Source organism: Medicago truncatula, chromosome 5, assembly GCF_003473485.1.
Source record: "Medicago truncatula cultivar Jemalong A17 chromosome 5, MtrunA17r5.0-ANR, whole genome shotgun sequence".
In the NCBI taxonomy this organism is placed as follows: domain Eukaryota; kingdom Viridiplantae; phylum Streptophyta; class Magnoliopsida; order Fabales; family Fabaceae; genus Medicago; species Medicago truncatula.
Genome location: NC_053046.1, coordinates 42,221,803 through 42,243,169, shown reverse-complemented (window position 1 = coordinate 42,243,169; position 21,367 = coordinate 42,221,803). Strand labels below are relative to the sequence as shown.

General features: G+C 30.8%; 2 protein-coding genes and 1 pseudogene across 2 annotated transcripts; 2 read left to right on the top strand and 1 right to left on the bottom strand.

Annotated features, from left to right (window-relative positions):
• The first annotated feature begins 896 nt into the window (after window positions 1–896).
• On the top strand, window positions 897–5,681 carry LOC11429997 (putative BPI/LBP family protein At1g04970). Its single transcript, XM_003617607.4, has 6 exons — window positions 897–1,517; window positions 2,187–2,326; window positions 2,461–2,812; window positions 4,398–4,646; window positions 4,811–4,936; window positions 5,209–5,681. Exons 1-6 carry the CDS (start codon window positions 1,116–1,118, stop codon window positions 5,410–5,412), a joined length of 1,473 nt encoding a protein of 490 aa, XP_003617655.2. The 5' UTR covers window positions 897–1,115; the 3' UTR covers window positions 5,413–5,681.
• A 5,307-nt stretch (window positions 5,682–10,988) lies between these two features.
• On the top strand, window positions 10,989–15,431 carry LOC11436108 (putative pectinesterase 10). Its single transcript, XM_024785042.1, has 6 exons — window positions 10,989–11,016; window positions 11,378–11,528; window positions 11,617–11,785; window positions 12,119–12,307; window positions 14,043–14,287; window positions 15,263–15,431. Exons 1-6 carry the CDS (start codon window positions 10,989–10,991, stop codon window positions 15,429–15,431), a joined length of 951 nt encoding a protein of 316 aa, XP_024640810.1.
• Window positions 15,432–18,516: 3,085 nt separating this feature from the next.
• On the bottom strand, window positions 18,517–21,007 carry LOC11436107 (geraniol 8-hydroxylase-like; annotated as a pseudogene).
• Window positions 21,008–21,367: the final 360 nt, after the last annotated feature.

The following is a 21,367-nucleotide window of genomic DNA, read 5'->3' as shown; positions in this document are numbered from 1 at the left end:
AGTTTCACTCTGTATTGTTGATTGCTTGTGCCTCCAAGCACAGATGATTCTTTTTACATGCAATTTCACCCAATCTAAAAAACAAACCGGTAGAATGAATTTGATCTCCTTTTATGTTGGATGTTTGATGCAGACAAGCTGCTGCTGCTGCGACAGAAGCATGAATGCAAGTCATAGGATTAATGACCTTATCCAGTAATCAACATATTATGTTGGGAATCTGGGTTAGAGCATTTTCTAAACTATGTTCTTATTGGCTAAAAATTGGTTTTACCATTGGAGAGCAAGTTGGTGCAGAGTTTGATACTAAGAACAATTTTTATTTTTTTTTGAGGGAACTCTTAAGAGTTATGTTCTTAGCTTTATTTTTTTTTAGAAGAATCAATAATGCTAAATTTAACGTGGGGTAACTTGACTTGAACTTATTTTGAATTTTCTATGAGCTGCATAATTAGAGTTAAAAATGGCAGGGTTATTAAATTGGATATGTCACAAGTGAACTCACCAACATAAAGTTACTCCGATGAATAACCAATCGTGGCTCAAGGATTTAATGAGCTTCAATTAAAGAGTAATTGCTCGTGACAATTTTAATTTAAATTTGACTAGAACAATCTTTAGTCAAAATTATAGTACAGGAACAATCCTTAACCAAGTTTTATTTAATTCTCAGCTAAATTTCGTATTACCAAGAACATTATAATGATGTTCTCAGGAGATGCTCTTGTTTAACGGTGCATTTTCAAGAGTCAGAAATCAGAATATACAAACTGAAGTGTTAAAATAAATAACAAGTCGCGTGGGTCTCGAGCTCACGTACAACTATATGTTTTATATTAATTAATTGAGCTCTACGGTGCCAACTTCAACCCAATTTAATAACAACAATATATATTTATTGAACAAACTTCCAAAATCAACCAACCATCTTCATAGTTCGTTGTTATCAGAAACCGAGTTAGATACATCTCAAACATATAAAACAGTAACAAAATTTCATATTTCACTCACAAATATTAACATTAAAACTATCTCAAAGATTCAACAACACCCTTATACTAGGTTTCATGTTGATGTTTTCTTAATCATAAATTCATCCATCACAGGAAAAAACCATGTCACATAAATTTTTTGTTCTTTTTTTATTCTTATTATTCATCTCAACAAGTGTTTGTGTTCATGAAGAAGGTTTCATCTCTGTGATTATATCTGATAAGGGTCTTGACTTTGCCAAAGATATTCTTATAAACCAAACTATTGCATCTATAGTTCTTTCTCAGCTACCACAAATTGAGAAATCTGTTCAAGTCCCTCTTGTTGGAAAAGCTCATGTGATTCTTTCTGAGATCACAATCAAGAATATTCAAGTTAGTTCTTCATATGTTGAAACTGGTGATACTGGTATTAATGTTGTTGTTTCGGGTGCTACTGCTAATTTGAGCTTGAATTGGAGGTATACTGTTAGTAGTTGGTTAATCCCAATTGGAATTTCAGATAGTGGAACTGCCACTGTTAAGGTATTGTATTAATCTTTAATACTGTTCACTATTATATATATGCATTTTTCTTTCTAAAGTTGCATTTGATTTGATGGCTTATAATATATCGTTCCTTTGTGCTTTAATTCACTAGGTTTGACCTTGAACAGAATAATAGGAATAAATGTTTTCCATAAGTTGGTTATTTTGACAAAATTGGTTCTAAAATTGCATTCTGTACTTTCTGCAACTCGAATAAGGGTATGTTTGGGAGAGCTTATAGAAACAACCTATGACATGTTCATAAACTATTTTTAACTTATTTCCATAAGCTCTCCAAAATAGGTTATGAAAACAGTTTAAGTTTATTTGATCTTTTATTATTGAAAAAGCTTATACATAAGCACCTGTCTGATAAGCGTTTATGCTACAAGCACTTAATTAAATTGTTTATCCAAACAAGACTTTAGATTAGATCAACTTGTTAGAAGATAGGCAATTGAATACACTTGAAACTGCAGATATTGAAAATTTAGATGTGGTATCAAGATGAGCAATAAAGCACATGTGTTTTTAGTATTTGATAGGAAAAAACCTGTTAGAATATGTACCTTTAATGCATGCAGTTTTGTTTTCCCACTCCTTGATCATCCAATAATATCCCTCACTCAGTTATGTACTTGTGTCGCATTGTGCTGTATTTGGAAGGTTGAAGATTTGCAAGTGGGGCTTACTGTAAATTTAAGGAACCAAGAAGGAACTCTTAAGCTGATTCTCTTAGATTACGGATGTGATGTTGGAGAATTATCTATAAAGATGAACGGTGGAGCAGCTTGGCTTTATCAAGTGTAATCTATATTTCCTAGGCTCACACCGACTTATCTTTCAAAGGAACAAAACTTGTTCTGACCCCCTACACACACAAACACGATAGATAATGGTTGAAAATGTTATGTGAAAAATTGTTTTATTTTTGCTGCAGTCTAGTTGATGCTTTTAAAGGAAATATAGGATCGGCAGTTGAAGATGCTGTTTCTAAGAAAATAAGAGAAGGGATACCAACACTTGACAATCTACTGCAAACTCTTCCGAAGACAATTTCAATAGATGAAACCGCTGCTCTAAATATTTCTTTCGTTGACAATCCTGTGCTGAGTAATTCTTCTATTGAACTTGAAATCGATGGTTTGTTCACTGAGAGAAATGATGTTTTAGTACCTCAAGTTTACCACAGAAGATCTGACATTTCTGTTTCCAGTGGTGGTTTACCAAAGATGATAAATATATCATTACATGAAAATGTTTTCAAATCAGCGTCCGAAGTTTACTTCGCAGTAAGTTTCTGAGTTCTGAAGTTTCCAAAGATTTCAATACATGAAAATGTTTTGCATGGTCTAGTTCAATAACATTTCTCATGAAACATTTTGCCTTTTTTTTTTTTGCCTGGGTTCTCCCCTAACGTTTCTCGTGAAACATTAATACATTATCTTGTTTCTCATTAGGCTATGACATTATCTATAATCTGTAGAACAAATTTTTTCCTTATTGTTCCACAGTTTGCATGTTTTCCCGCATCTTCTATATACTTTTAATGGAGTGAGTTCTTTAATAACCAAACTTGGCTCATGGAACCTTTGGCCGGACATGGAATTTTGGATAAAAGGATTATTTTGCTGACATCAAATAGACCTTGATTTCTGCTGACATCAAATATAGGGTCAGGTGGTGGGGAATGACAATGGAGAAGAGAATTATTTCAGTGGGAAGAGGATCAATTGAAGGAGTGTATTTCGTTGTTGGATAATGTTTCTCTGCATGATAATGTGGTGGTTGCATGGCAGTGGAATAATTTAAGAGGCGACATGTATTATGGGAAAGAGGCTTATAAAGGTATTGTGGGGCTGGTGGAGATGGCCGATCCGCTCTTAGTTCAATTATATGGAACAAATTGATGCCTTTGAAGCTAGCAGTGTATTGATGTTAGTAATAGGACTCCTAAGGGCATAAGTTATAGAAAGCTAGTTGTTTATTTAATAATGTTTTAGTAACTGTTACTTATGTGCAGTAATTGCTGTCTGCAGTAGTTGCTATCTACTAAACTTCTATGTAACTGATATAGGAGAGAGTTAGTATTATAAATAAGATGCAGAGGAAAAGACAGATATTCAGGGATTGGGATAAAGGATAGGTAGGGAGAGACCAAGCTCTTGAATTCTTGGAGGGGACAGAACCAAGACTCTCGGAATTTCTTGGGATTCTATTGTGATAATTACTATAAATTTATAATTTTGATATCAGTTTCTATCAACTGAAAAATGAAGGATTATCGCATATATATCAGTTCGGTATATTGGTGAATGGAAGAAGGGATTTAAGGCAAAGGTTCATGATTATATGGTTTACTTGTGTGTGGTTTATTTCAAAATCAAGTTCTGGAGAAGATAAAAATCTTGGTGTTTAGGAGCAACTGAAGAAGCTGATTGGTTAGGCGGAAGTCATAGTATTGGTGGTAAACGATGTACTGATTTGTTTCAATATCAGTTGTGATAAATAAGATGAGTAAGGTACACTGCTCATTAATTAAATTTTTCTTGTGCATTGTGTCAATCTTAGGTCGGTACTCAAGCAAATGCTTTGGATAGAAGTGAGGTTTGTGTTAATGCTGGAAATTCTTGAGGCGAATGAGTTGGCAGGATAGTGCATGTTGTTGGATTAATGATTGTGCTGGGATTGCTTGTCCAAAAATAAATAAACCTTGGACTGTTATGCTCCATATATCTGTAGAATTGAATCCTCTATTCCTTTATCATAGAAACAACATTGTTCATGCTGATTGCAAGCTTTTGTGTTAGATTGGGTGCATTTGCATTATTATATACTCGAATATAGTTTTGATAGTTTATGTTGTTCTTGCCTCAGGCAGATGCTTTGCAATGGATACTTGATGAACTACCTAATCAGGCCCTTTTGAACACTGCTGACTGGAAAATTCTCATTCCTCAATTATACAAGCAATATCCAAATGATGACATGAATCTTAATGTCTCTGTATCTTCTCCACCGGTTATAAAAGTGTCAGATCAAGATGTAGGAGTTACCATTTCCATAGATTTAATCGTTGATGTTTTGGAAGCTGGTGAAGTCATACCGGTTGCATGCATCTCTGTGGTATGCTTAAATAAAGTTAATATATACCTAAGTTTATAGTTTATCATTTTTGAAACTTACACTTTTAAAGTAACTATTCTCGTAATTTGCTACATTTCTCCATTCCGATAACATGATCAATATCTTATATTAACATGTTCCATTAATGTTGCTTGTTGGTACAGGATATTAGTGCTTCGTGTGATGCGGAAATTGTACGGAACAGTCTTACTGGTCGGCTTAAATTGAAGAAGTTCTCCACAGACTTGAAATGGAGCAAAATAGGGAAACTTCACATGAGTGTAATTCAGGTAAATATCAGTAAATGCATTCACCTTTTCAACTCAAAGGTTTGTATTTTGGTATAAAATTAGATGAAATTGAACTTTATAACCAAATAATTCCTATATTTTTGGTGGACTATTCTTGCATAGTTATGTTTTTATCTGTTTTTAAGATGTCATGTGACACTATCTCATTGTGCACACACAAATCATTCTAATTTTATCTTTGAAATACATGATTGTTAGTTAGTCTTTGCTATTATATGAATCTTACTCTTTTACTTTGTAAACATTTTCAGTCATTATCATCAACTGCCCTCAAAACCGTCCTCATACCATACCTAAACTCGCAGTTAAAGAGGGGAATTCCATTGCCGATTCTGAATGGTTTTACCCTTGAAAATGCGCGAATCTTCTACACTCCCCCATGGATTGCAGTGTGTAGTGATGTTACCTTCTTAGGAGACTACTATCTTAGACATCATCTAGCTTATGTATCATAAAACTACTGTCACAGTACACTTATGTTAAAAAAGGAATGAGCTATACTTGTAATTTGTAAAGATAGCTGTGAAAAGTGAATGAGATACATGCATGGAAGTAGTAATCAGTCACCTTCTTGTATTGTATGTACTCCATCTTTGGACGTGAAACTTTTTGTAAATTATTCTATCTAAAGGGATTGCTTGTTGAAAAAAATTCCAACAGTCAACCTCCGTATTTGTTATATGACATTTATTTGTAAATTTATGCAAACAAAATTATTATTACAGAGGCACATAGATTAATATTTTAGTTTTGCCAAATATTGAGAAATACAATACTGTTGTTAAATCTCACATAGCCGACGAATAAGTCAAATGTAAAGAAAATCGCTCTTCTCCTATTAAGATTTGCTCACTCTCAACTGAACTTTCAAAAATACTCCTCACATGACTTAAGTCACGTAGGTGTTTATATCCAGCGTGATTTAAGTCACGGTCGCTACATTGATACATCCCACGTGAGTTAACTCATGTCGGTTATAACCCCAACGTGAGTTAACTCATATATGTTATACTTCAGCTTACCGAACATAAGTTAGCTCACATAGGGGTATTTTGACTAGTTTGTATGGGAGTGTGCGTTTTTTGTTGGGAGAAGAGCAATTTTCAAATGTAAAATATTGAATGTATAAGAGTGGGGATCTATTCCTTCAGAAAAAAAATAAGGAGATCCATATAACTAAATATTTGGATGAATATATGATGATTACTACGGGTATTCATATAACTTATCTATGATTTATATTAATCACAAGATCCCCTCTCTTATATTAATCACCATATATCCATCCAAGACATAAATGATTAAATCTCTTATAAATTAATTGATTATTTTGAATTCAACTCAATAAGTTGGTAGTAAACTCTCTTCAAAAAAAAAGTTGGTAGTAAACTGTAGAATAAATATCATTGACTTTTTTTTTAAAGATGGGTGTCATTGATTACAAGACAAGTGTGGGATATTTTATATTTTACAGAGATATTTTTACCTTCATTGGACTTTTTGAACAATACTTATCTAGTCAACGCAAATCAAAAATATTTGGGCACACATACATACATAAATGTATAGAATTAAAAGAAAAATAAATTAGTCACATCATTTTTTACTTTTATCTTTAAATTTTGGAAAATGTTAACGGGTGCCTCCAGGATACTCTTTAAGTACTTAAAATGGGTAGTTTTTAATGAAAAAGTGTGCATTTAATGCATTGGAAATTATAATAATTAACCTTTTAAAAAAATAATTGCTAAATTTATGATGCTTAAAGAGTGTCATGCGAACATTCGTTAACAAGACCCTTAAAAAAAATAGGTCATCATATTAATATATGAGTAAAAATATAGACACATGTATAAACATAAAAAAAAAAAAATAGGTGTGTGTATTAACATATAAGTAAAAGTATACAGTGAAGTGATGAAAAAAATAAAATAATAATAATAAGTTGGGACCCTCTCCACACAAACAAAAATGACTCAGGCATACATACATTAAAATTTATCATTTTAAGTGCTTAAATAGTGTTCGGGGCATCCGTTAATATTTCCCTTTTTTAATATATACATGTGTCTATATTTTACTCATTAATAAGGTGACCAATTTTTTTTTCGTTTACACATGTGTCTGTATTTTTTTTCAATTTATGCACATGTCTATTTTTTAATTGTGATTTGCTTCGAAAAAAAGAGCACAACGCGCTCACCGCACATGTATCCTGCTATAACATTTGACTTATCACTTGTAGCATATATAGAAAAAGATGTTCTTAGAACAATTACTAATGATGTAATTTTAATTCATTTTCAATAAATGAAAATTAAATTATTTTCTTTGTTATTTTGGTTGCTACAACTATTTTCAATATAATTTTTTTATTAAATTTAGTATTATTTGACATAGATTTTTTGCGTCACTGGTATTATTGTGAGTCGAGATCCGCCCTGCTTCGACCACCACAAATCACTTTTTTTTTTTTTTTTAGAGGACAGGTTACAATATATTGTAAAGGTTTTCTTATATGCACGACCTTGCACTCGGTAAAAAAAATATTAATTACTTATTTTTCTTATCAGTTACCAACTTAATTATTTATATAATTTTTCAAATATATCTTTTAATTAGCCAGCGATGCTCACATTGAAATAAAAGATATATCCTAGAAACTCAAAACCAAACAAAGGGATTTTTCAAATATATTTTTGTGATAATAAATGAGGTGTAGTTGAATTTGAATCTGATCACATTTTAAGGATAAATTCAAATCAAACAAAATTATACTCCATCCGATCTTATTTATAAGAGAAAGTTGATTTTTTAGATACATTGAATAATATATGTATCTAGTCAAGAACTTAAACCAAATACATAAATTATTTAATGTATCTAAAAAGTAGATTGTCTCTTGTAAATAGGACCGGAGGGAATAAGTTTGTTTGACCAAAAATTTACTTTTTGATTTAAAATTGATCCTCATTCCTCAACTATGCATGTACTTCTGGTCATAATTTTAAAACTCGGCTCGGTAATCGACTCGGTGGGGGTACCGAGTCACTGAGTCAACGGTCGAACCGTTAGGTCACTGGACCGCATGACTGAACTAGATGACTCGATTATATAACTCGGTCTTTAAATTAAGTTTGTTTAGGTATTTAATAGGTTAAATTGAATTAAACCGGTGACTCGATCACTCTAAAAAGGACACCTATAAAATAAAAAGAAAATACAACAACAAATCACTTCATTAAATTAATACAAATCAATCCCTTTTTTTAAAGAAACAAATCAATCCCCTAATTACAATAATATTAAACAAAAATGATTAGAATATACACAATATTACATTGTTTTCTATATATATATATATATATATATATATATATATATATATATATATATAAGTCAGGATCCGTTGACACCAAATCTTAATCGTTGATTTCATTTGATACAAAGGCTAATATTTAACCACTTAAAAGTATCATATATATCATATTTATTGTGATTTTCATTTCCTAATTTGTTGCACCGAACTCTCTCTCTCTTTTTATAATGAGATTGTAACCTGAATAATTGCATTCTACCAGAAATTAGCAAGAAATAATGGGTAGAAAAATGGGGCTTGCACGATACAGCAACCTCAATCATTTTGAATTCAAAATATTAATCAAGATTAAATTAACAAGAATTATTATGTAAAAATAAATTATGCATTGAACTTATTGAACAAGTAGAACAACACTTCAATTCATCGGTGGCAATACATTGTTGTTATGAATTCCATGTACTCAATACGGTTGACTTGCCATGATTTGTGCCAAATTATTTTTTAAATTGCTTTCGTTCAATTTTTTTCCTTTAAATTTTTAATTAGTAGAAAAACATGAAGGCCATTTTAGTAACATAAGATTGTAACAATAAAAAATAGCATAAGATTAAGAAGAAGAAGAAACATGGCTTAAATTAAAGAAAAGGTTGGCATAAGATTAAGAAGAAGATATAATGGAGCTTATAGAAAATGAGTTATCATCTGCAAATAGAAAAGGTTGAATCTTGGCATTGGAACAAAATGAAGAATAAGTAATTATTTTTTTTTCTGAGAAATTTACCCTTTTTTTTATAGAAAAACTTTACTTATGTTTGCTGCACACATAGAACAAAGTTATTAATGGAATGTAAATCGCAAATATAGAAAGAGAAAACCGACGAAATAAATTAGGAAATGAAAATCGCAAAAAGATATTCTACATATACTCTTATGTGGTTCACATTATATTCTTAATGAATAAATATAAGCCTTTAGATCAAAAGAAATCAACAGTTAAGATTTGGTGTCAACGAAACCGTTGACACCGGATCCTCAAATAAGGAATATGTCATACTGAAATTGTATTCAGGAATATGTCATACTGAAATTGGTTTTCTATCATTTGTTAACAAAACCCATTTGCTTATTGTATTAAGGAATATGTCATACTGAAATTGGTTTTCTATCCTTTGTCATGAATTGTGGTTTACGATAAGGAATATGGGTTTACTATAACTGAATATTTCCATTGTATTAAGGAATATGTATGAGAGGTGAAACTTCACCGTTAAAAACAGAGGCACTGGGGCAAAGTGAGATTTCTGAAACAAGCAAGAAACATATCTGGAGAGAGGGCGACATGGCAGTGTTTTGAGTGAATTAATTTCAACCGTAAGATCAAACTAAATTGAAGGTTGAGATTTGGTGCCAACAGATCCTATCTCATATATATATATGGGTTAAATATGTTTTTGGTCCCTATAAATATATCAACTTTTCGTTTTAGTCCCTCTAAAATTTTCCTTCAACTTTTAGTCCATATAAAATTTTCAATCGCTATTTTTGGTCCCTATTTTTAAGTAAATTTTTGTATTTTTTAATGAAACTGTGCATAAATGTATGAAATATTGTAAAAATCAGTCCAAAAAAAAAATTAGAATTTTTTAACAAAACATGAATTTTTTACCGTCAAAAATATAAAAATTCATATTTAATTCATGTTTTGGTAAAAAATTCTAAACTTTTTTAGGAGAGATCCTTGTAATATTATACATTTTTCTGCAAAATTTTATTTAAAAATATGAATTCTACATATGAGTTTACTTTAAACGAGGGACCAAAAGTAAAGATAGAAAATTTTATAGGGGCTAAAAGCTGAAGGAAAATTTTAGAGGGACTAAAATGAAAAATTGGTATATTTATAGGGACCAAAAACATATTTAACCTTATATATATTGTAAGCTAAGGCTATATCACACATGTGAACAACAATATTTTTTTTGAAGGATGTGAACAACAATATTTAAATGCTCTTTTTCTACACTCATTTAAATATTTAATAGAGGAGTTAAATGCTCTTAATATGTTTTTTTTTTTTGAAGGAGCTCTTAATATGTTTTGGTCAACAGTTAAATGTTCTTCTTATTAACGTATAGTATAGTCTATGTATAGTCTATGCATAACCAATCCTGCAATTGTTTGAAAATTGAAATAGATACCAAAATAATAATGGAAACAATCAAAGACAATAAAAACCAATAATGACAATAAATAAATCAAAATAAGAAATCAAGCAAGAAAGAAAAGTGAAAGAAGAAAACCGTAAGGAACATAAAGGAAAGATGCCGTTTTTCTGATTAAGCAAAAAAAAGGGAAAAAACAATTAAACCGGTTCAACTCGAAAGCCGGCCGAGTCACCGGTTTTTACCGGTTCATGCCGGTTCTGACCGATTCTTACTGGGCCAATTACATTGCCGATCTGACTATCTGCTCGACCCGGTCTACCCACCGGTTTCCGGTCCGACCGGACGGGTCGAACTGAGTTTCAAAACTATGCTTCTGGTCGCTAACATATGTAAAACTTCACATTTTAAATATATCCTAGAAACTCAAAACCAAACAAAGGGATTTTTCAAATATATTTTTGTGATAATATTTGAATCTGATAAATTTTAAGGAAAAATTCAAGTCTCCTTAAAAAAAAAAAAGGATCAGGAAAGACATCGAATAATGGAAAGTGATCACAGAAAATATTACAGTATGTATAATGGAAAGACATGGAATAAGAAAAAATGTGAAAAATTAATGTTCTTTGTCATGTGCAAAGCCTGGCACATGTGAGAAAAATTAGTTGATGAGCATTTAAGTATCAGTCAAAAAAATATTCTTTTAAGTATAATTAATAGGATTTGATATTTTACCAAAAAAAAAAAATTAAATTAAATTTGTTACTTTTTGATAACCATCAAAAGAAGAGGGAATGAAGAAGTGCTCAATTTTTTTAAGTGTATTTATATACTTGAAGGCAGGATACATTTTTCACAAAATATGAAGAAGATGGCACCACCAATGATGTTCCATTTTAGTATTGTATATTAGTTATTTTTATTTTGGTGTAGCTATAGATTGTGGTGGGAATCAAGTTGCAAATACCATCATTGTTGACCAACAAGGAAAAGGAGCATTCCAAACAATTCAAGCTGCCATTGATTCTATAAAGAGTCAAAATAATCAATGGATTATGATTAATATAAATCCTGGCATATATAAGTAAGTTTATATTTTTATTTTTTTTTATATAAGACACTACAAGTAATTTGAAATTTATTTTATGTTTTCACAATCTAAAATTGTGCAGGGAAAAAGTTCTTATACCTGATAGAAAGTCGTGCATTATTTTAAAAGGATCAGGTAGCAATAACACAATCATTACTTACGACGATTCATCTCATAAAGTTGGCACATCCATGAGTGCTACATTTCATTCATCTCCACCTAATGTAATTTTGAATGGCATTACATTCAAGGTAAATGCAATAAAAGGATTTAACAATATCCATCCCGCAATAAATAACCTATTTGAAAATTTGCAATTTTGATCTAGCTTACTTTGACCATATTTTTCTACTAATATACATTGATAAATAATATCATATAAGATGTCGTTAGATTCGTCTCGATGAGTATTTTCAAAATATCAAATTTTCATGATTTTTTCTAACATATTATTCAATATATTTAAGCTCAAAATTATGCATTGAAATACGTAATGGAGTCAGCTGTGTCATGTATTAAGGGACGGATGGAGTATTATTTTATAACTCTTCCATTGTTCTATAAGGTATTTTGTATAATTGTAGAACACATATGGATCTGATGGACCAGCAGTAGCAGCTTCAATATATGGTGATAAGTCTGCGATTTTTGAATGTAGTTTCATTGGTTATCAAGATACTTTGCTATCATCAAAGGGACGTCAATACTTTAAAAATTGTTATATTCAAGGTGAAGATGACTTCATTTTTGGGGAAGGTCAATCTTATTTTGAGGTAAGACTTTTTTTTTTCTTCTACCAACATTATCTTAAGGAAAGGAGCTCTAAAACGACTAGACTAGTATGTGGTTTAATAGAAGATGGGTAAAGTTTGAACCAAATTTTTCAATCACCGCATATTAAACTCAAATTTTTCGTTTGTTACACCCGTAGTTAAAAAACCTAAATTGTTTATCTCTTATCTCTTATTTATTAAAGTTAATCTAGATGTTAACTATTGCCTTAATTTTAACCTAAATTTTATGCTTACTTTTACTATATTATCCATGTTTAATTAAACCTATTTAATTTAGTTAATTTAATCAAAATCTTATTTTCAAACGGAGAGATCTCTTATCTCTTATCTCTTATTTATTAAAGTTAACCCGGACGTTAACTGTTGCCCTAATTTTAACCTAAATTATATGCTTATTTTTACTGTATTACCCTTTTTTAATTAAACCTATTGAATTTAGTTAATTTAATTAATAATTAATTTAATCAAAATCTTATTTTCAAACGGAGAGATCTTTTATCTCTTATTTATTAAAGTTAACCCGGACGTTAACTGTTGCCCTAATTTTAACCTAAATTATATGCTTACTTTTACTGTATTACCCATGTTTAATTAAACATATTGAATTTAGTTAATTTAATTAATTTAATCAAAATCTTATTTTCAAACGGAGAGATCTCTTATCTCTTATTTAATAAAGTTAACGCGGATGATACCTGTTTCATCCTATAATCGTTGTTCTTATTTTCAACTCATCGTTGCTACTTTGTTTTTACTAAACGGAGTCCATCCTATAACAGTTTCCTCCTATTTTGTTTCCCTGCTCCTACTTTGTTTGCAAGATAAACAATAATAAATATATACTACTAAATCTTGAGGTGTGGCGGTACTTGAAATTTTTAGAAATTGGAACTTTAGAATATAATTGTTCTTGAATGTATGATTTAGGGTATCTCTATCACCCCTAATTTCTCAAACGTTGTTGGCTTCTGCTTGGAAATAGGAATAAAACTTAATAGACTGATCAATTCAATATGCTATATTTATTATTATAAAAAAATATGAGTGGATGATAAGAAAAAAAGAACATGAGTGGACCTTTAATTAAAAAAATAAAATTTAGTATAAGTGAACCAAGTGGATATGAAAGCATGGGTGGTGAACGGTTAATATGCACATGAGTCCTATAAGGGTCCTATATATTTCATGGGTGGCGGCTACCCCTTTTCATTAGTACCTAGCTTCGTCCCTGTACTTAACCTATAATGTTACGTTACGGTATCAAGGACGATGTCATAGAAAATTATGTTATGGTACAATACCAATGTCTATGCTTCTTAATATTATGAAATACTATACGACAGTTATGACATTCATTTAAACTATTTTGTTACCTATTACCGTCAAATATTACCTCGATGGTCTAGTTTAGATTAAAAATACTAACAACTTGTGCACAACCTAGTAGTTATGTAAATTTTCAATTCTTTTTTATTGCTCATAATGTATTTTTCTAAATAAACATCCGGGATGAAAAATTATTATGAATATCAGTGGCACTAATGGTTATTTTACTACAGTGTCGAATGAAATTCATACTATCACCATTGATGTCATATCATAGAGTCAGACTCTCATCACTGAGCGAATATATGTTGTTCTTAATCTATTTTATTTGTATATTAAGGTGAAATAAATAAGTATTTATTTTTCTATGGATTTTCACTTGTTGTAGAATTGTGTAATGAATGCCACTCAAGCAGAATCTAAACCTTCAGGTTTTGTAACATCACAACGTAGGGAATCACCAAATGATCCAAATGGTTTCGTTTTTAGAGGAGGGTACGTTGTTGGAAATGGTACAGTGAGTCTTGGAAGACCTTGGGGCCCTTACTCAAGAGTTATATTTTGGGGAACATATTTTACGTCAGTGGTAACTCCTCAGGGATGGGATGCCCCAGGTTTAGATGAAGGCCAAGAGTAAGTTTTTTTGTTGCATGAGAGAAAATCCAAGTTTAAGCTTAAATGAATAATTTTGCAGAAATAATAATAATAATAATCAATGGTATTCATAGCTTAAATGAGTAAGAGCATGTTTGTTTTGGCTTTTCAGCACTAAGAAGTGATTCTACAACCCTCAAAAGTGAAAAATTGAGTTTTCAATGGTGTTTGGTTTGGCTTTTAAGAATTGCTTCTATCCTCCAAAAATAATTATCCTTGAAGCTACAAATCCTAGCTTTTGGCTTTTCAAGAATCAATTCTACGTTAAATTTTAAATTTTGATTATTACAACCTATTATTTTTCTTTATTGCCCTTTATCAATTCTCTTTCTTTTTGCTTTGTAATTAATTTGATGAACAAAATTTAATCAGAAAACTTAGCAAATCAAATTAGCCCCCGAAAAATGTTTATGGTCATGAGTTACCAAATTTTGAATTTTCCTTTACGGTGTCCCCATTCAGATTTACTATATTTTTTTTTTACTTTTTTTTTTTTACGATATATTTTATGATTTTTGGCAACTAACTCTAGCATTATTTAACTTAAAAATATAAAATATCTGAACAAATATTTTGTAAAAAAAAAAATTAGTTTAATGATCGTATCTATTATTTTTAAATTAATATATCGAAAATTTATTTATTTAAATTAAATAATATATCTACATTTAGTATTAATCTACATATACATTCAACTATGCAATTTAGTTATGTTCATTTTAGTAATTACACATTCAAAAGCAATTTTGAAAAAAACTATCCAAACAACATTCATTTCGTTTAATCAATTCTGCATTATTGTATCCAAACATAAATCAGTTCTCTCAAAATCAATTCTGTCACAATCAATTTTAACAAAATCAATTCTGTCAGAATCAATTCTATCTAAAGCTGAACCAAACACACACTAAATTTATTTGTTTTTTTTCTAAATTTGTAAACAAAATTGTGCAGGCAAAACCTCACATATGCAGAAGTTAATTGTACAGGACCTGGGGCCAACATTGAGAAACGTGTCAAGTGGGAAAAGAAACCAGATAGCTTAAACTTGAATGAATATACTTTGTCATCTTTCATAAATAATGATGGATGGCTTGCCAACGTACCATCTATTTTATTGTAGTTTACTTTTCTTGTCTTTGGTTAGATATTTATGATTCAATTGTCTTTGTTTATTTATGAACAAATGATGAATAGCTAAATATCCAATAAAAACGTGCATTGTTATTGCACAAAATATAAGCTAATGTCATGTAAATGGGGTTTATAAATCTAGTATGTTATGGCATACACTCATTCACCTGCCTAGAGGTTATGATTATGATAATGATTATGGATAAAGATGTCAAAACTGCTATATATTTTTTGTGATAATAACTTTCGATTACTTTTTTTGGTTACAGATAATAACTTTCGATTATAACAAAGCATACCTCTACATGGTAAAGATTTAATAAAAACTATTAACCTCGATGAAAAACAATAAAAATTAAGTTATTATGTTAGATCACGTGAATGATTTTCTTTAATCACGTCATGCATACCATTATTTATTATATCTTGACTTGTAAAGCTTACGTGATTGTTCAAGTTTATATAACTTTTGCCCTCTTCTTGTGTCCAATAAAAAGTCAATATGATAGAGACTAATGGAAGTGGTTTGTTCATTGTAGAGGAGATCTTGGTTGTTTCTCTGGGAAACAATTCAAGATTTTAACAAGAAAACACTCTCTTCTCTCTTCTGCGATTGTATCGATTTATACTATCAATTTGAATTAATAAATGTCATTTATTTTTGTCAAAAGTAAAAGAAGAGAAAGTTAGACATTTCATCTTATCGTACTTGTACCTGATTAGAAGGTGTAGAAAATTTTAATTTATTAATTATTAATTTTAAAGTGCTATTATATTTATTATTAATTTTATAATTAATAGTTACTCTTTGACTTAGTATACAACACGTTATATTTTCAGCTAACGGTACAATACTCATTGCAAGTAACTGATCTGTATCTATAGTGGCATATATAGTGGGTTGGGAAGAGAGAAATGATATATAGTATTGAAGTATAATTGATTCTTCCATCACTTATTTTTCATTTAGTCACTAATAACAAATAACAATTAAGTTCCCATGAGCTTTCAAGAGTGGTTATTGCCCTTGCTAGTTAACGTGCAGTGTTAGCGAGAAGTGGCTGTTGTATCCTGAAGAGCACTAGCTTTGAGGCCAACTGTATCAGGTCATTGACATGTGGTGGCGAAATGCTCTTAAGCTCGATGCAATTGCACGCCTCAGCCAACGACCGATAAACTCTTTCCTTCTTCTTTATTTTACTGAGAATTATATTTACAACAGCTGCTATATTTCTTGATTATTATTTCTATTTTTTTTAATTAATTTTGTGTCAATTTTCCAACAGAAGGTGACTGTCGGTGCTTTAAATGCGGTGGTTTGAGTGGTGGAATACGTCGGAATGCTTCTTGGAGCGGATGGGGGGGGGGGGTGTACCTGCACGCACTCCGACGCCCAAGTAAGTAGAGATCAGAGAGTGAGGGTTTAGAGGAAGAGATATATTCTACCTTGGGGACTGCTATGAGTCCCCTATTTATAGAATTTATAGAGGTGGAGGGCTGCGGAGCCGTTGTAATGGCACACCTGGCTCTGGCGGTTACGAAATCGTGGGAAGTGTAACCGCCAGAGAGTTTATTGCGTGAACGTGCAGACAGATGTTATCGTTCATTTGAACCAGTCTCGCTTGCTTCGTGCACCCCCCTTGCCGGAAAGTGGTGTGTTGCAAGTAAGTTTGCCAACCGTAGTGTTTGGGCTTTGGATTGTATTGAGTCTAAGTAAATGGGTCATAGGTCCTTTTGGCCGATCAAAACATCATCCATCCATATGTGCGTGTATATATAGAAATTCATTCTCCGTACCCTCCTCTATTTCATGTGAAACAACAAATAGTACAAATAGAGATCATAGTATTTGTACGTAGTACAAATAGAGTTTACAGTTAAAATATATAAAATATCATAATATTTTTATGATCATAATCTTTCAACAATTTAATTGATAACTATATTTGAAAAGCGACATATTATTTTTTATCTCGATTGGAAACTCATTGAGATCATAGTATCTCATTCCACTTTGTTGATTCTTTTTCATGTATAAGTTATTTCTTCAAGTTAGTTAGAGTCGGATCACAATGTCTAGCGTTTAGAGTTTTCAAGTGTATTTTAGGTTTCTAATTGTTTTGTAAATCCATATTTATTTCTATTTCAATTGCTTTGTAAAGTTTGAGAAATCTTTTATTTGATTTATACTGTCTTATTTAACTTGACATTTCCATTGTCAAAGTGTTTTATCAAAAACTGTTTTAAGAACCCTGAATGTTATTTAATATTATTGTTGTCAACAATATTCTCAATTCTCATGTCTCATAATTTAATGAATGAATTCCAATATTAAAGGACAAATTATATATGATGTTATGAGATTAATTCATACATTGTTCTCTCTCTCCTATTTTTTTTCTTCTGAAAAGACCTCTCATACTAAATACCTTTTTTCAACGTGAAACCTCTTCGCCACTTATTTTTATTGTGAAACACAATTGTAAAATGATATTTATTTTTTATGAAAGGATTTCTCTCATGTGTAGTATGTTTACTGAAGGTTGTGGCAGACTTGCCAAAGTCTATGGATTGGTCGGAAGTAGCTTCATACAACAAGAGAATATCTTTAAGACAATTTGCTTCAACGTAGTCGCTTTACAAAAAAAAAAAAAACATCGTTTGTAAATATGAGATGGCTGATTGGAGGCGCTTTACGACAAATAAGGGCACCATGTATCTTTCCCGTGAATTCGTGATGTTTGATTAGAGAAGAGAGACCCTCAACACACAAAATATGTAGTAGGGATAAGGGGGCAAGCTTGTCGAAGACCTTTTTTCCAATGCAATAAGACCAATACGATCTCCATTGAAGAGAACATGGTACTCGCGACATAGGTGATGCACATCATAATCCAAAAGTGCATGTACAAAATGTTGTTTATTCAAAAGTAAATTAGCAAACGTTAATGCAAGTACACACAAAATTTTCAATTTTTTTCAAGCCAACCCTATTTTACATCCCCATACAAAGGCTTCAAACTTTGGGAGGCACTTAAGCCGACTCAAAGAAAATAAATGCACCACTTAAAGGTTTAACACATACAAGAACTTACATTTATCAAGTTAATTATACTTAATATACTTTGTTTAATTAGTTCAACTGGAATAGCTCTTAGAGATTTATCCAAGTTCATTTTCTTTGGTTCCATATCATTTTCAAGTTTCCAATTAAATGAGTTGATTAGTGATCCCAACATCGAATGCATCATCCTAATAGCCAATGGTGAACCAGGACATATACGTCTCCCACTACCAAATGGTGTAAGATTAAAGTGTCGACCTTTGATATCAATTTCAGATCCTAAAAATCTTTCTGGTGAAAATAAATCAGCATCATCCCATATGTTTGTTCTACCAATAGCCCATTCATTTATCCGAATTTGTGCACCCTTTGGAATAGTGTACACTGCTATTTGCACATCTACTCTAGCTTTACGTGGGAGCAAAAGTGGAGCTGGAGGGTGTAAGCGTAAACTCTCTTTTATCACTGCTTGCAAGTATGGAAGCCTATCAATGTCTGATTCTTCAATTAGTTTGCATGATCCAATGGTTTCCCTCAGTTCCTTTTTGGCTTTTAACATAGTCTCTGGATTGTGTATTAATTCACCCATTGTCCTTTCTAATCCATATGCTATGTTGTTGTTTCTGTTCCCGCCACAAGTAGATCCTATTGTTTTAAAAACAATCATATGTTAACTAAAGGTCTCGTGTAAAATTGTAAAAGATATATATTGAGTCAAAGAGTAACTTTAGAGATTTACTCCAAATCATATACCTTAATTTCATCTTATTATAATAGTCTTAATGTATCATTTGTTTGTTTCACATAAGCAATATTTTCTTTTCTTCTCTCATTCTTTGCAATAAAACAGGTGTCGTTGATCTAAATTTGTTGCATCGCACGGAGCCATAAATACTAATTCTTTGATTGAGCTCTTACATTTGTGCTCATCTAACTTTTCGGCATTCATATCTAATTTTCTCTCAGTTTCTTATTTTCTTATCACATCCCCATTAAATCATGTCTATCACTCCACTTACTTTAATCTTTTTCTCTCTTAAGGTGGTACGTAGATGGATGCATGTGTCTACATAGATGGTTTTCCTTTTTAGTTATTAATTTCAACTTCAAACAAAATTGTTTCAAATGTGCGTCACATATGAGTTTATTAACTTACTCTCACATAAGAACATTAAGGAGTAAGTTATCAGACTATGTCTACTTGCTTTTAACCAAAAGACTAATTCTATCTATTTAAAATATGTTATAATCAAAGGATAAATTTATAAATTCAATTTAATTTTCTCTTCTAAACAAAATACTAGAAACATGTTTCCTTAATTTTTACACCCACCAACACTAATGAATAAGTTAACAAGCTACGCTCACTTGTTTTTTATCAAAAAAAAACTAAGCTCCATAATTTTAAATCACGCGAAATTAAATGATAGTTTTATCAATTTCACTTTAATTTTACAAAAAAAAAAAAACCTTAAATTCCTTAAAAAAAATGGGTACCACCACGGATTGAGAATTGACTTTGTAATTTATTTTTATTTTTCTCTCTAACACATACGCCCTCCTTTCAATTATAACTAAAACTAACTAACTATACACATATAGAGAAATGCTAGAAACACTTTCTTCAACACTCACTTTTTAATTCGCTTAAACCAATATGTGGCTCACCATTTTAAGTGGAACCCATTTCCAAAGTGTGAGACCCACCATGATTTAAGCCAATTAGAAAGTGAGTGTTGGATAGAGTGTTGAAAAGAGAGTGTTTGTAGCATTCCTCACACATATATTAAGAAAAAGAGGAGTCTTATGGACACATGTAATGAAACTTAGTTATCTTGATGTTATGAAAAAATAATTGATTAACCTTTCTTTTCATTTAGTTTTGTAATGAAACACAAACAAAAAAATTTGTAATGAAACTTGTTTTATTAATTAGACTTTAGAGGGTATTTTCATTTTGAGAATAATAACATTAATAAGGTGAAATCAATTAGGTTTCAATTTGAACAGCTTTACCAGTTAAACTACTTTTATGCATATCTCATTGAGAAGATCTTTCAATTTCATACGTCTAAGTTCTTGACTTGCATCAAGATTCTTGTTTGAGAATAGATGATAATGGCACGTTTTTCTAAGGTGTTGCAAAAGAGGTGAAAATGGGAGGAAAACTATGCTAAAATTGTTGTGATCATGAGTTGTTGTGATATCAGGAACAGATCTGTCACAGCACAATGAATCATGAGTATTAAGAATCTCTTTAGCCATATCTGATGAAGAGATCATTATGGTAGTCTCGGTGCATGCATAACTTAATACTCATAATAGGACCATAGAATTTAGCAAATTTTGCTAGGGTTTGATGTGGTTTTTTTGTATAATTCAAAAACGTGTGACATGATAGTAAAAATGGAAGGTCCTGGTGGAAGCTTTGATTTTCTACTTCTTGCATGAAGAAGTGAACAAATAAAGTATGTGACCATGCATGTCATCAAAAGGAGCATTGCACCACTCAAAAAAAATAAAAAATTCAATATATATTCAGTATACTATTCACCAAAAAAAATAAAAAATTCAATATACTCACAAATATTGAAGAGAATTTAAATGGATTATGTAATTTTACAAATTAATATATGCACTTTTTTCTAACGATTACAAGAAATTAATACTAGTGTATGTTACTTGCCAAATACTATTACTGAATATTCAGTGATATATAGTCAACATATTTTATAAATTTTATCCACATTTTATTAACACATAAGGTTGAAATAATCAGACATATAGTATGGTATATATAACTAAAAAAGGACTTGAGAGTACTAAAGCGCACTAAAGAAACTAAGATTTCTTTGAAGGAC